The sequence below is a fragment of the Anas acuta genome, chromosome 3, assembly GCF_963932015.1.
Source record: "Anas acuta chromosome 3, bAnaAcu1.1, whole genome shotgun sequence".
NCBI lineage: Eukaryota > Metazoa > Chordata > Aves > Anseriformes > Anatidae > Anas > Anas acuta.
In genome coordinates this window covers 62,366,918-62,381,754 of record NC_088981.1, presented here as the reverse complement: position 1 = coordinate 62,381,754, position 14,837 = coordinate 62,366,918, and the positions used below count along the sequence as shown (strand labels likewise).

Sequence of the window (14,837 nt, the reverse complement as noted above, 5' to 3'; positions counted from 1 at the left end):
AACGCAAAACAAAGATGCATCTAGCAGAATAAATCCCAAATAATCAATGTCAATAAGAAGCAGGGCTTTTGGGAAGCCTGTCCTAGCCTTAGGAGGATGTTAATCTGAACTTTATCAGGATCTCACACTAGCATGAATGACATGATATTTCTCTGTAATGGCTTTCAAGGAGAGAAGACCTATGGGGGAGAGGGAAAGAATAATGAATGCATCTAGGAAATCTCATCAGCATCCCTTCCCCCAACACATGCTGCTGGTACTCCTTTCCTCTTCAGCCCTTCCACAGTACCACTCCTGTCACTCGCAGCCCTTGCTACACACTGCACACTATTCTGTTAACAGTGCCAAAACAACAGGGAGAAATTAGTGTTCTTCCAAAACTGCACATTAAGTGCTGCAATGGCCAGAACAACTTCTGAGACTTTATTTAAAATTTCCCATTCAATTTTAAATAGAATGATAAATGAAAGCATAATAATAGCCAGTCATATAAAACTACAAGTGTAAAAAAAAATAAAAATCCAACAAGTTTATTATATTTAGGTATTTAAAAATTCTCAAACACTATGAAAGTAATGCTACACTTTAACAGTTGACAGAGACCTTAATTATGAAAACGAACTAAATTAAAGTATCAAACACACTAATGAATCATACTCCAAAAAGGTATTTTTTTCCAGTTAAAATTAAAAATAGAAGTCACAGTTTAGAAAAGAGATACAGTCTTCTGAAAGGGTAAGATTACACTAACCTGTAGTCATGCTCTTTGGGAGTGAGCACAGACCAAAAACCTGTGAATCTTAATCCCCAAACTTCAGAGATATTATTATCAGACTCTGAGTTATCTGTACTGGGCGCACCCACAGCATTTTCAAGTGCTGCAATATGAATTATTGCCCACGTCCACTCTTTTACAGCTGCAATGGATGCCATGGATTAATGTTCTGCAATACATTTTCTTGCCACAGACTGTGCTCCTTTTGGAAGCGTGATCTACTGATGTGGATAAATTGCTACAGCGTGCATGCTGCAGCACTCTGCTTTGGGAAAAGCTGAGCAACAACGTGAGGTGAGGCTGGGGATGGAGGAAACACTAGTAAGAAAAGGGTACTCCGGGAGGCAACAGCTGCTCCTTTTCCTCCCCCCAGCCAAGGTGGCCTACTCCATCACACAGTTGATGCAGTCTCCTAACCTTGTATCCTTCTCCAGAAAGAGATCCACAAGCTTTAACAGAAAGACTTCCCTCAGCTTCATTGGAGTTTGTCAGCCAGCTTGGTCAACACCACGAGCCTGGCCAAGACGCAATGCACCAATGACCAACAGCACGTCTCACTGTGGGTATCCTGGGGGGGACTTCAGAGGGCAGGCAAAGAGAGGTCCCTGCACACTGCAACAGCTTTGAAAAGCGGGTGTCCAAGCTAGAGGAACCCACCAGCTGAGGTCTGCTACCCTAATCCTGGGTAGAGGCAGAAGATGATTTATTGCTGAATATGGCCCTATACAGTAAAGAACTTGCCATGAACAAGGCCAACACCCTGAGAAATGCGGGAAGATGTCAGTAAAACCTTTTCTCCAGTTAGTGTAGAGGGAAATTGCAGCTGCAACTAGCAAAGGAAAAAAAAAAAAAAAAGGAAGAAAAAGATACTAAGCAACACTGAATATAGCAAACACAAAAAGTTGAAAACTAATTTAGCAGAGGTCAGTGTCTGAACTTTCAGTTTAATGCCAATTCAACTGAGTCATCAGCATTGCACGCCTTTGAAAAAGAGGATACCATGCTTAATTTACACAATCTGACAAGAGCTTGGCTAGGCAGTCTGCCTGGTCTCCTGCTAGGTAACTCAGCTGCTCGGAGGCCCTTTCTTATGGATATAAGCATCATTAGGATTCTATATGTGGCAATCAGCACAATAAGCAGAGTACAGGTCGAACTTGCCAGCTGATGGTCCAAGTCAGATAGCTGTTCTGCAGATGCTCTCTCAACAACCAGTACGTAATTCCAGCATTAAGTTCCTTACTTCAGACTTTCTCCATTGTTTAAATACTTTTTATTATTTTTTTTCCCCTCCACACTATATCACAGCAAACTGGTAAACCTATAAGGAACAGGAGACTGGTGCATCTGGTATCTGCTAGTGAGATCTTAAATGTTTCCAATTACCACCTGGCCAAAAGCCCAGAAAGAGTCATGAGTGCCAAATATATTTTTAAAAAACAACAGCAACATATAAATAATGGTGTAATGTGGGCACTTCTGCAATGACAAATGAAAAATAATTTTTTAAAGTATCACATTTATCTAGTTTCAAGTTGTTCATCTTAATTTATTCTAACAAAGTGTTCAACTTGTAAACAACCAAAACGTGAGTAATAAAAATATATACTTTAAGTACTCAGTGTATTTAGGCTCCTCTCAGCTACGCTGTAACTGTCTACCATAATGATATCTACTGTGAGGAAAAAAAAGTAAAGGTTTTGTTTGAAACCTGAAGATAGCTTGTTTTGTTATAAAGGTAAATATTTTTGCTATCCCCTTAACATTTTTTTTTCCTTTTTAAATAGACAGTCTGAAATTCTGCATTTTTCTGCACTTTTATTAGCTTTCAAAGACTGAAATAAGAATTTAAGATGCACTACTCCAGGAGACACAAATGAAGAACCCAGATTATACATTCAGTGCTGTATTTTCCAGAACCCATCTCTGATGTTGACTGTATCCAATTTTCCACTGCCTCACATACCAATACACTGAATTCTCATGGAGAGCACACAGCAAAAACCATAAATCAAGCTCCCTGCCTTCAACTCTCCACCTCCATGCTGAAAGTGTAAAAGGCAAACAGCGTTACCTAAAGTAGTACTGTACACATCCCACACTGGCACAAGCAAATTTTATACTGCACTGCCCCTTTCTCTCATCTCATTCTAAAAACCAAAATGAATTTGCATGTAACAAGAACATTTTAATTCTCCAGATGGCCATGCTAAGCTGGCTTTTCAGTGTATCCCCATGTTCTTTTTTTTTTCTCCTTTTTTTTTTTTTCCTTGAGGGGAAAATTCAGCAGCATCCTGCATTCTGTGTATTTTGTTTTCAAAATCACTGCATGTGAAAATTGTAAACAAGCACCCTGTGCTTGAAGCAGAGGGACAGAAAGCAGCCCAGCTCCCAAGCCTCCAGCCGCAGGCAAATCACAGGGTAGTAGTGTACTGTGGAACCAGCATCGAGATCCCATCGGTGCCTGCAGGCCGACTGCTACCGATAGCGACGTCTTGGTGACTGATAACTGCTGTGAACAACAGCACAATAACGATAATAATAAAAGTCAATACGTATCATTCCATTTGCAGCTCTAATAATGCTGGAAGCATAAAGCTACCTCTCGCCCCCTTCTTCATTTTATTAACTAAAGCAAATAATGCAGGCAATAGTTTACTGAAATCAAAACATTTGGGGTGGGAAAACTAAAAAAATAATAATGATGAAAACACACAGGACTTTCCCCCAACTGCTCTACAATTCTTCATGTTTTACTGAAAATCACACCCTTGCACTGAACTTCAATAAAGCAGGAGGAGTGAGCAATTCTTCTGTGTACATATATTAAGCCCTGGACAGACTGAACTATTGACCTCCTTTGCTACTAAAATATCAGTTAATCATAAAACTGAGCCGTTGCTCTGAAGCAGCAGCCAACATGACAGAATAACTTCTAACTTACAGTTGATAAAGCTGCCTATGCGGACAATTTTAGATTACAACATATTTTCTACACCACCCCCAAAGGAAATGCAATCACAACTCACACAATATACTCAAAAATAAATAAATAAATAAAATGAAACAGCCACAGAAAGCCACCTTAGGATTATGTGCAATAAGTGCTATGCTTGCCTTTGGTTTTAAAATGCTTGAGAAGTGAATAATCTGAGCAACAATAGTAGGTAAGAGGTGCAGACACATAACTAGTTAGCCTGGGTGCACCACGAGGTGCCATAGGAAGCATCAGCAGCTCCTGAGCATTTCTGCCTAAGCAGATGCACCTGGGCACACAACTGTGCTCAGCACAGAATTCAGCTGTGCTTGAAATGGAAATACAAGGACTACACCTGGCCCTTAAGGAGGGGAATGGCAAAAAAATAATGTTTTGCCTAATGCGTTTAAGGCTCACTTCAGTTATTTCAAGGCACTCCTTGGTTTCATATATTCGATTGCTCAGCACTCTCTTTAACTGCAGATATACAAATGCAAGCTGACAGAAATATCACACGTTTTCTAGCAAAATGCAGTCACATAGCTTCAGCACAGGGAAGATTGCCCAGGAAATTCCAGTCAGAGAAACAGACTTCTGGAGGACTTTTAACTACTGGAAGAATTATGTCTTCATTAGAAAACAATTTTGTTTAGCGTTATTGGAAACATTTACTGAACGAGTCACTAGATGCTGGTTTTGCTATGAGGAAGACAGACAATGATGTAAACACCTAATAATAAAAGTTCATGTCTGATACAGAGATAAGTACAGTCATTGCTCAAATGGTTTAGAAGCAGGATACGTCTCCAGCAAAACACAGGCTAACCGATCAATAAATGTTATTACTAAATGTCATGAAATTATAAATACTGAATGAATTATGTGGAAAATCATTTTCAATCTTCATTCAAAAACAATGCTAATATTTACTTAGGTATCAAATAAACAGACAGCAGAATCCTAGCCTATTCCTACTGACGTGTCAGTGAGTTAGCTGTCACTGATTCTTGGAGTGTAAACACAAAAAACTCATCAGATCAATGTTCACTAACGTGTACTTCTTAATCTGTATAGAGAGCAGTCAAATTTCATGCTGAAAATTCATTTCTTTCCTGCCACTCCATTTGACACTGAGCAGATAATCAATTATAATTTGTTTCAGATTTTGAACTAATACTTACAAAACTTATGGAAAGATAAAATTGACATAGAAAACAGAGAGAAAAGAGAGTATTTGTCTGAAGAATAAGAGATCTTGTCAGAAACAAGAATTAGGAATAATTGAAGAATCGCCAGAAAGAAGATATTGCTGCAGAGATGTCATCTAATACAGCACAGTAAATCACATGCCAGTCATGAGCACAAAACCAGTAGCAGAAGAGATTGCAGTGTTGACATTATTGGGCTTTACCTTTTCTGAAACATCTTCCCTTGGGAAGAGACTAATTTTTATTTTTATAGTTTGCCTTTTAAGAGAAAACTATTGTTAAAAAAAATCTTATCAATTTGGGTTTGCAATTATCTTACGAAAGAACACTGTGGAAAAGGAATGCCTGCCTGCATTTTTCAGATGAGTGAGATGAGGATCCGAAGTCCAACTCAATGCCCTGCATGACTCATCCCATGATGCTGGGCTGAATGCTCCAGTCTCCACAAACCCTTGCTGACTCACCTTTTTCTAACTGAAACTGGTTAACAGTGAAATTAATTCACCTGTACTTTTATAGAATAACTAGTCTTAATCAAGGTAAACAGATAGAAATCTTACTAAAATAATATTTCCATGAAAGTCTAATTTTTATTTTTTTTTAAACATCCGGTTCATTTCAGAGTAGATTGAGTTTAAAATTCATCTCAAACCTATGTTTTGGTGCCTAATATTTAACTTTTATTAAAAAAAAATAAATTAATTAATAAGAAGCACGACACCACCACATACCACAGTACGTTGTTTCCCTTACATCACTTCTAAAAATACATCATGTCTTACACAAACCATGACCTCCTTTCTTTTCCTTTCCAATTAGAAAGCTTTGGTCTGCCACACACTGGGTAAATGGAATTCTATATTTCAGGTGCTGGGAAAAAGAAACTCAACATTTGAGATTTGTTCATCTTGGCTCAGTCTTTTTAAAATAGAAGCTGTTTTCCAATTTTTACTTTTTCAGAACACTGTCTAAAACAATTCAGTACCATATATCAATGCTTTAACCTTACTTAGATCTCAACAGCTGTCATCTTAACTGAGATGGACACAAATATCTTTTCACTTCACAGGAAAGACAGAGACTAAATTATAAATAAGATCACAAATTTCAAAAATGCCTTCAGTTTCATCTTGATCTGAGAGCTTACTCGTTAGAGGATAAAAAGAGCAGCGTGCCTCAGCTTCCGACAGTACTCTGCCCAATTTCAAAACAGACCTTCAAATTTTCATGGGATTCATACTTATTGACCTAGTCAACTTGAAGTATTAGCTTGTGATCCAGACATCGACCCCCTTTCTCAAGTAATAGAAAAAAGGAATGCTCAGATGAGAACTTGAATAGCTGTCCATCTCAGGTCTGTGACAAATGCTTTAAGAACATTTTTATTTTATATATGCCTATGTATAAATGACATTTGGAAATCTGCCACTGCAGCTTTTATTTTTATTTTAATGCTGTTTTGATAGATGGTTATCAGCACCTTCAATAAATCTAAGAGCACAAATTTTTGAATACTGTAAGTTGGGCCCTAAAAATCATGAGATAAGAAGAAAAAACACAATTTAGTTTTCTTTTACTTGCTTCCCAATTTGATGTTCAAATCTGTAATTTTTCCATTCTACAACTATGAGAGATGAGCATTATCTTTCTTATAAAAACTGAGATTAAAATAAATCTAAGTAGCTTTACAAGGAACGGGATATAAGGAAAGTTGGCATTGCTTAATCTTCTTGGGGCAAAAGAAAAGAAAGACTTCTTTTTTCGAGAGATTGTCCTTTCCACAAATGATGAGGTCTCCTTCCTTCCATGAGAAGTTTTCTTCTTATTTATTTTTTTTAACCACCTACCTCTCATAGTTAGCATGCAGCAACCTAGACAGTGACCAGGAAAAGCAGGGGATGGAGCAAACCCACATTGGGATAATTTGCATTCCCAGACAGTTTGGGATCCAGTAAGTGCCAAAGAACCCTTAAGTTATGCTATAGGTAAATTAGAGCTAACAAGCCTACTAAACAATTAAGTAATTACATAAACAGCCTTCTTTTGTTCATTTTTTTCAAAGCAGCACTTACCTGCACACTTGGTTCTGGTGATGAGCGGTGGTCCTGGCTGTCCAGTCCCACCTTCGCCTGGTCTGGTGAGCAGGACCCGAATCTCATATTCAGTGTCCGGGTCCAAGTGCCAAAGTTTGTAGGTTGGTGCATTGACAGCGTGGGTTTCAGTCCAAGTCCCAGATGTCATTCGGTACTCCACTTCTTTCAGAATAATGGGTCCATCACCAATGATTGAATTTGCATTCAGCTGAATTAGCAAGTATGTCGGCCCCACGCCCAGCAACTGTGGGGGTGCTATTGGCCGAGGCGGCTCTGTATGGGAGACAAAAAAAAAAGTCAGTGCTAAAACAAAAGCTGGAAAAGCCATTAAGAGAAGGGCTCTTCCCATAGAAAGTTGTCAGATTTTTGTCAGCAAGGATTTAAAAATTTGAAAGCAAAATCAAACTGACATCAAGAGAAGAGCTGAGGAGGATTTCAGCTGATGGAAGCAAGTTGTGTGCTGCTGTTATCTGACCAACATTACTTTTTCCATTTGAAAGTCTCAGCTTAAGACCCAAAAATCTTAATCTGATTTATGTATGCCTATTTTATAACACATTTTCTGAAAAAATCTGGGTTCACGATCATTTATATAATTCTCTATGGCAATAATTTGAATTTCAGAAATAGAGTTTCTGACACATAACTGACTTTCTTTTATTGACAGAAGCCATGTACACACTACCCTTAAAGAAAAGGTTGCAATAGTTGATAACGCTGACCCTAAAAATCAGTATCACTGCAGTTCATTTGAAATCTGTCAGACACAGTCAGGATGAGAGATACAGCTTCCCATTACAGGCCTTCAGAATATTCAGCACTGAGCAAAACTGCGAAAACAAATATCATTATTTTACTCCTAAATAGCTTACTGCTGACTTAGAAATTCAGAGAAGTAGGATGCACATTGCCTTTTGTCTTCCTCTGTTCTAATCACCTTCCACCCAAACATTTCAAAACAGCGGCAAAGAGGAAAGGTAGCAACAGACCAAATGGGAAGGTGAAGTCTCCTTTACCCTGAGAAATGTGTACGTAAAGTAGCACAGTGCCTAAGCATGATTTATTTTAAGAAACAATCACAAGCAACACGCACTTTTCTAATAAAATGAATCCACTGATAAACACGGAAGGTTCATTTTCATTCCAGATGGCTCATATTTCAACTAATTTGTTTCAGTTAATTAGGCAACAATGCTAAATTCAATGCACACAGGGGTTTCACACAGCAGCGATGCAGAAATAACAGCGTGGCAACTCTGAGCAGGTAGAGGGATCTCACAGCCAGTACATCAGAAATAACATTGAGCCCCAGACCAGAAGATTTCCCTAGACCTGGGCCCTTCTGATCACTAATGTACCTGCACCTCTGCCCAAGAGAAGTTAGTACATGGAAACACTGCACATGTTCTGCCTCCAGGAATGACCCCATCAATGTCACTTAGCACGTGAAGAGTAATGATCAAGAAAGCTTGCAGCAGTTTCCCCTCCAGATACAACAATCAGCTCCCAACAGAGAATCTACCAGCTCTGCAAGTAACTGAGTTTCCCCACATTTTGCCACAAAATGATTTCTTGCAGCTTTTTTTTTTTTTTTTTTTTTTTTTTTTTTTTTTAAAAAAAAAAAAAAACATTATCTATGTATCAACCCACTCAGTTTGGAGACAAGGAACTTGTGAATGAATACACCATAATGGCCACAAGTGGATCTTGTTTTCTTCTGGAGTGAAAAGGTGAATACTCCAAGGTGTCCCAACTCCTGCTTCAGCATATACAAAACCCTGGAAAGTATCTCAATTAATTATTAACAAGTTTCACCCTGTTCTGGCAACAAAAGTGAGTATCAACTAATTCAGATCCCTACCTGCATCAAAGCTCAGAAATGCAACCAGGCTTAATGAGGGCAGTTTATTTGCTGTGGAACTAACACAGTAAATGTCAAACTAATGAATTCTAAGGTCAGCGTATATTACAGCAGAAAACATAAATGTTGATGAGCATGATACACTACCAGCTCCAAGTTATAAACCCCTAAAACATAAAGCTATGTTTAGAAGTATATACTTTGATTAAGAGCACAATTATTACAAATAAAACCTCACATTAATGAGACTAATATACCACTGCATATTAAATTTTTATGTTAAGAGGTAAAGCATATTCTTATATTAGCATATGCATTTTGTTTTTAAGCTCTTGAGGACAAGGAGACTTATTTATATAGTCTCTCCCTGTTCCAATAAATTATGCATGAATTTTAATCAGTTAGCAAATGAACAAGTAATTGTTCTGCAGCATTATTAATATTCTTCATAATACAATATACTATCAGAAGCAGAGGTGTGGTGCAACCAGAAATCCCAAAAGCACACTAAGTATCAACTGAAGCGTGCAATCCCAATATACCAGATAAACTTTTCTGATGTTACCCAATTAACTTCCTATTAATTATTCTCATTTGTTATTCTATAACCAGATCCATCAAATATTCTCCAATTATAATTTCAAATTACATAATTTCCCTTCGTATATACAGTAACTTGAAACTTTTATAGCTTAAAAATTACCATTAATAACTAAAAGACAGAACAAAGCCATTATTAGCTTTGCTTACCATTTCCATGGCAACTATCTCACATACACAACACTACTCTATCAGTGGGGTTTTAAACACAATGTACATCCTTCAAGAAGTGATGTTGCTGTTTTTTTCACTCTAGTAATCTGGGTCTAGAAATAAACAACACAGTTTTGGAGTGTCTTAAGAAGACAATCTGTCAAGACTGAAAAACCTCTTATATTAGGTATGAGAATAAAAAGAAGAAAAAAAAAAAAGAGGTAACCTCAAAGGAAAATCACTTTTGGAACTTCGGTCTGCTTTCTAAACAGCCTAAAATGTCTGCTTCAGTCCAGGAAAGTGAAAATGATGGGACCTGGATCAGAGGTAGCACTGCTGCAAGACGGAAGTAGCAGCAAATGACTGCCCTACTCTCTGCCCTGCCTGGCTCTGGCTAGGCTGGCTGGCTGCAGATGGCCACTGTGGAAAATGCTTCTGGGGGCTTTCAGTCACCCACGCAGGCAGTTAGACCATGCAACACAGTGGGCTCCTTCTGCCCTGGTCATTGCAACCAAATCAAAGAATCTTACCCTTAATTTCTGTCAACTCAACCCAACCAACTCCCCCAGTTATTATGAGCAGGCACTGAAGCATCTTGACAGCTAAGGCACAGGGTATTCCTAGTAAAGAGCTTTCACTGAGCACAGTTCCACTTTTCCTGACCACGAACCTTCTCTGAACAGCCATAAGGACTCTAAACAATGTTTGACAAAACATTTCAACCCATGGACAGCTTATTAACTCATCAGTAGAATCACTGTTTCCAGAGGTATTTAAAAACACAAATGCCAAACAGTATGAACAAAGACCTTGCACGGTGTGTTTTCTTCCTTTGATAAATCCAAACCTTAGAATCCCTTTTCCAGTGTGTCTGGTTTAATTACAAACTCACATTCTGATAATATTTTTAAGCCACTGCTTACAGGCAGTAAATCTGATGAAATCCCTTCATTTTGCATGGCCACTAACATCTCTGAAAGACTATGTAAAAAGAGCACTTCTACATCTACAACGTATTAGAGAAATGAAAGTATTTTTATGCATAGCATTTTGCAATATTTGGACAGTTCTGCTTTTGACATAAAGTGCCCACAGCTAAGTTAATCAAAAATTAAGACTGACATTTCATCAGTACAAAGTTCCCGTTCTGCTGAGCTACTAGCAGTACATTATGCTCACATCAGTATGTATATGACATTATAGATTAAGCGTGCTGTAACATGTAGGCACCAATGATTAGAATAAGCATGCAGCATCAACCCCAGCTCTAAGTCCTCCTACAATTAAACTGTTGTGTCATATTCTTAATAAAAAATATTGTATGCAAAATAATTATATACTTATTGACAAAAAATAAAGCAAACAACCAAAAATGTCATGAGGGTTGTTAGTACACTAACTAGTATACACGAAAACTCTCTACATTCCCAAGTAACACATGCATACCACGTTGTTTAATATTATTTATTAAATAGTGGCAATAGGCTACATGCTCCTCCAACACTAAATACTGCCTACAGTTAAAATAAAGGAAGACTTTTGTTAGTACCTTAGTGATAAGCATATACTGTTAGTAATCAATTCATAGCAGGAAAAAAATAAAATCAAGCCCAAATGGAATTCTAGTGGTTGTTCCACTCGGGAGGAAAAGTTGACACTGGATGCATTTTGATAAAATCCTACTTATTTACATGAAGTTATGTTTCTGTCACAAGAGATCACCTCCTTGCTCGCAGTAGCAGGGTCTGGAGATAAGGGAGGGAAAGGCCTTCCCCACACAGCCCAAACATTGAAGACACGTCGATGCTTTCGTTCTTGCAGTTCTCCATCCCACATCCCCCTCACACAGGGCCTCCCCACACTAATGTCCTGCAAGCTTCCTCTGCTCATGTGCTGGCTGTGCCTTTGCTCTGGCGATGCCACATCCAGTCTTCTCTGTCAAATAGCTTACGTACAGCCATGCAGCTGGTATGATGATGGGCATCAATACTTTAACTCGATGCAAACAACAGGGATTAACCATAAAAAACTTAAGTTATACGATTACATCAGAACAAACTATTTGTTTATTAAATGAAGCCCAACATCAGACTCATCCTTACAGAAATTAAAATCGGTACGGCTTAACTACAGCACAAAGTGACAAGAAAGTAAGTCAAAAGAATCTAAATTTCTTGCAAAATTTGTCACAATTCAAAGAAACAAGCAAACAAAAATCAACAAAAATACAGTTAATACAGGATGCTTTGTGTTACACATGGGGATGCTGCAGCAGAAGACCCAGAGCCAGAAGAACACGTGGAAGCAGGCTGCCAATTCCCTGCGACAGCAACACTGCTTCGATGCTCTTTCTGCACTGGAAGATTACACACAGTTTTAGGATTTACGCATTCTCAAGAAATATTGGAAAACTGAAGAACATGTTTCTTTAGAAGTTGGAGAAAATGTATGGAATTCAGCAGAAAGTACTAGCAGTCAAGTGCTTGCAGGGCAATATGGGAAATACAATTCTTGGTCTTAAAAGCTGGTTAATCCAACAGGGAAAAAATAAAATAATAATAAAAAAATTAGCAATAAGCAATGACCGAAAGCTTAAACTCAAATATGGTATTAAACCCCAAATTGAACAGTGAGCATAACAAGTGAAGAACAATAACTGGTGATATTGTAGGAAATTCTGCAGTCTCTGAGTGTTTTCTGTCAAGGCTGAATGATTTCTAATAAACTACACACTAGAGAAAAAAATGGAAGACAATAACAATACATAACTCTCCAAAAAAGTACAACTGAATGAAATTACACATTAACTGGTTATAAAATGAGCTATGAAAAAATTAACTGTAAAAAAAAAAAAAAAAAAAGAGGAGAATTTCTGCAGAAACATTCTTTTATTTTTTAAAAAAACATTCCATATGTGGCATGTATTTCCTATGAAAGAGAAATATTTTCATTGAACTTCCCCAACTGGTTATGAAGTACTGCTCTGTAAAAAAAAAAAAAAAAAAAAAAAAAAAAAACAGAATCTAATAAAAAAATATTTCGGATTTATAGCTGGCTGTCTTCTAAACTGACAGCTGTCTGAGAAGATCTCTTGCCCTCAGTGCCAACAAATGCTGCACTAACAGTGCCCTTTTACAAACAGGAGGCTTTTGTCAAGTAGGGGTAGAAACATTACGGAAAGCAATACTTGCTTGATGAGAAAGTCTTCTACTCAGTTTGAAAACAAACAAACAAAAAAAGCAGGGCACTGAGGGATCCCCAGCTGAAAGCAAAGACCTGACCAACAGCAGAACTATCAACAAACTAAGAATCTCAGAAAACCAATAGATTTATTTTTAAATTTCCAACAAGATCTCAAGTTTTCACTTTCTCTGCGTGACAGGCCACACTCACAACTCAGCCTGTCACCTACGTATACGTGCCATTCCTAGTGAGCAGTTAAGTCCTTAATGTTTTTGCTGTCTCACACAGAAGACACAAAAAGCCCAACAGCCAATGCAGCAACGAGACTGCCCGGCACGCTGAAGACAGTGAGTTCGTTAGCAGCAGCTGAGTGCTCTGCCGAGCCGAGAAGAGATGCATCTGAAAAACATCAGAATAACTGAGCAGGCACACAAGCAAGCCTTCAGTTGCTCTGGTGTTGCCCATGGAACATGGAGAGGCTGGAGTGAAAGGCAGCTGCCGCACTCTCTTTTTTGCCCAAGTATTATACTCCTGTCTACCACCTTCCTACCTGAAAAGCCAGGCAGACTGTACTGGTTACACTCTCAAAGCTCAACTCAAGCTGCCACCACCCATCCAAATGTACCTTGGTCCTGTCCCACCCAGAAGGATGCCCAGGCATGGTGGTGTTAGCCAGCACCAAGTCATGTTTTGGTCCTGAGCCTCACCTCGGAAGCCACCCTGGCAGTCAAAACTTCAGCAGGATGAGCTCAGCGGCAGGCAGCACATGTTACACAGGCTGCAGGAGGGGACACTTGCTTAAAGCAGCTCAAACCACCAAAATAACTCACAGACACCTTAGAGGTTTTAAATTACTTCCTCTACTCAAAGACCAAATGCTAGTTGTAGATTCATACAATAAAAATCATGCCAGCTGCAAGCCCTCTGCAGGTTCCACAAGCCTTGTAGATTCTTCAGGCTTTAAAGAATATTTCTCTAAGCCATTTTTTAACTTCTCTGTTCACAAAATCCTTTAGAACTTTTATAACTTTTTTTTCCTCCCCCCAGTGGTCAAAAACTTCTTGCTCCATCAAGTTAAACTCATTTTATCAAATGCTTTGTTTTTCTACTTTTTTTTTTCTTTTTCTTTTTCCCATGATCAAAAAGCTTATATTGCAAAGTGGACAACTTAGAGAAAGCAGTTACTTTGAGTTCCGCTGTTTATGCAGGTTAACAACATCTCCCGCCATAAATACCCTGAAGAGAAGGATGCAAAGATGTTGTTGACAAATTACTGACTTTAACATACTATACCATAAAATGATTGAATTAAATCACATTGATTTTTTTATTTTTTTACAGGTAAATATTCAAAATTGCCACAAGTCTCCCTATATATTTTCAAAAAAAAAAAAAAATTAAAAAAAAAAAAATCAAAAGATAACTCAAAATTATCCCAGAGGCTGTCCTGTGACCAAGTGCTTCATGGAGAGACTTGAACAGTTTGCGATCCAGCATTCTGCCACAAAGCTCTTTTTTTCCTCCCATTTTCATCTAAACAATGTTTCTCATGCAATTTCTATGACTCTAGAAATATTCTTTCTGGGACTTTAAAACACAATTTATCACAACCGTCCATTATCTAGCACCAGTTGCTTGCCCTGAAGTTGATACCCAATACCTACAAAAAGGTAGCATTTAATTAAAAGTTAGTTGTCTGGAGCAAAAGAACTCATTCTGAGCAATAGTTCAGTGACTAGGTTGCATCAAGTGATTTACCCAACTCACCTAAGAGAGCCTGTAAGATCCTTTTCATTGTCTTTTTATTACTTGGAATTGAAAAACTGAAAAGGATCTATTTTAAACAAACATTCAAAATAAATACCTGTGACAGAGTAAGATTTGGGATATTACATACAGAATCAGTTAGCTAGGGAGAAACAACAAACAAATGAAGAACTGAACAGTGAGCTCACAAAACCAGGTTAGTTAGGATATTGACGTATTT

At 38.0% G+C, this 14,837-nt stretch overlaps 1 protein-coding gene across 12 annotated transcripts in view; it reads right to left on the bottom strand.

The window, feature by feature from the left end:
* Positions 1-14,837, bottom strand: part of PTPRK (protein tyrosine phosphatase receptor type K) — a 418,597-nt gene that overhangs the window by 169,052 nt on the left and 234,708 nt on the right. For all 12 annotated transcript variants that reach the window (XM_068677477.1, XM_068677480.1, XM_068677479.1 and 9 more), the window contains exon 7: positions 7,033-7,326. In XM_068677477.1, coding sequence (XP_068533578.1) covers positions 7,033-7,326 — 294 coding nt within the window. The remainder of the gene's footprint in view (positions 1-7,032; positions 7,327-14,837) is intronic.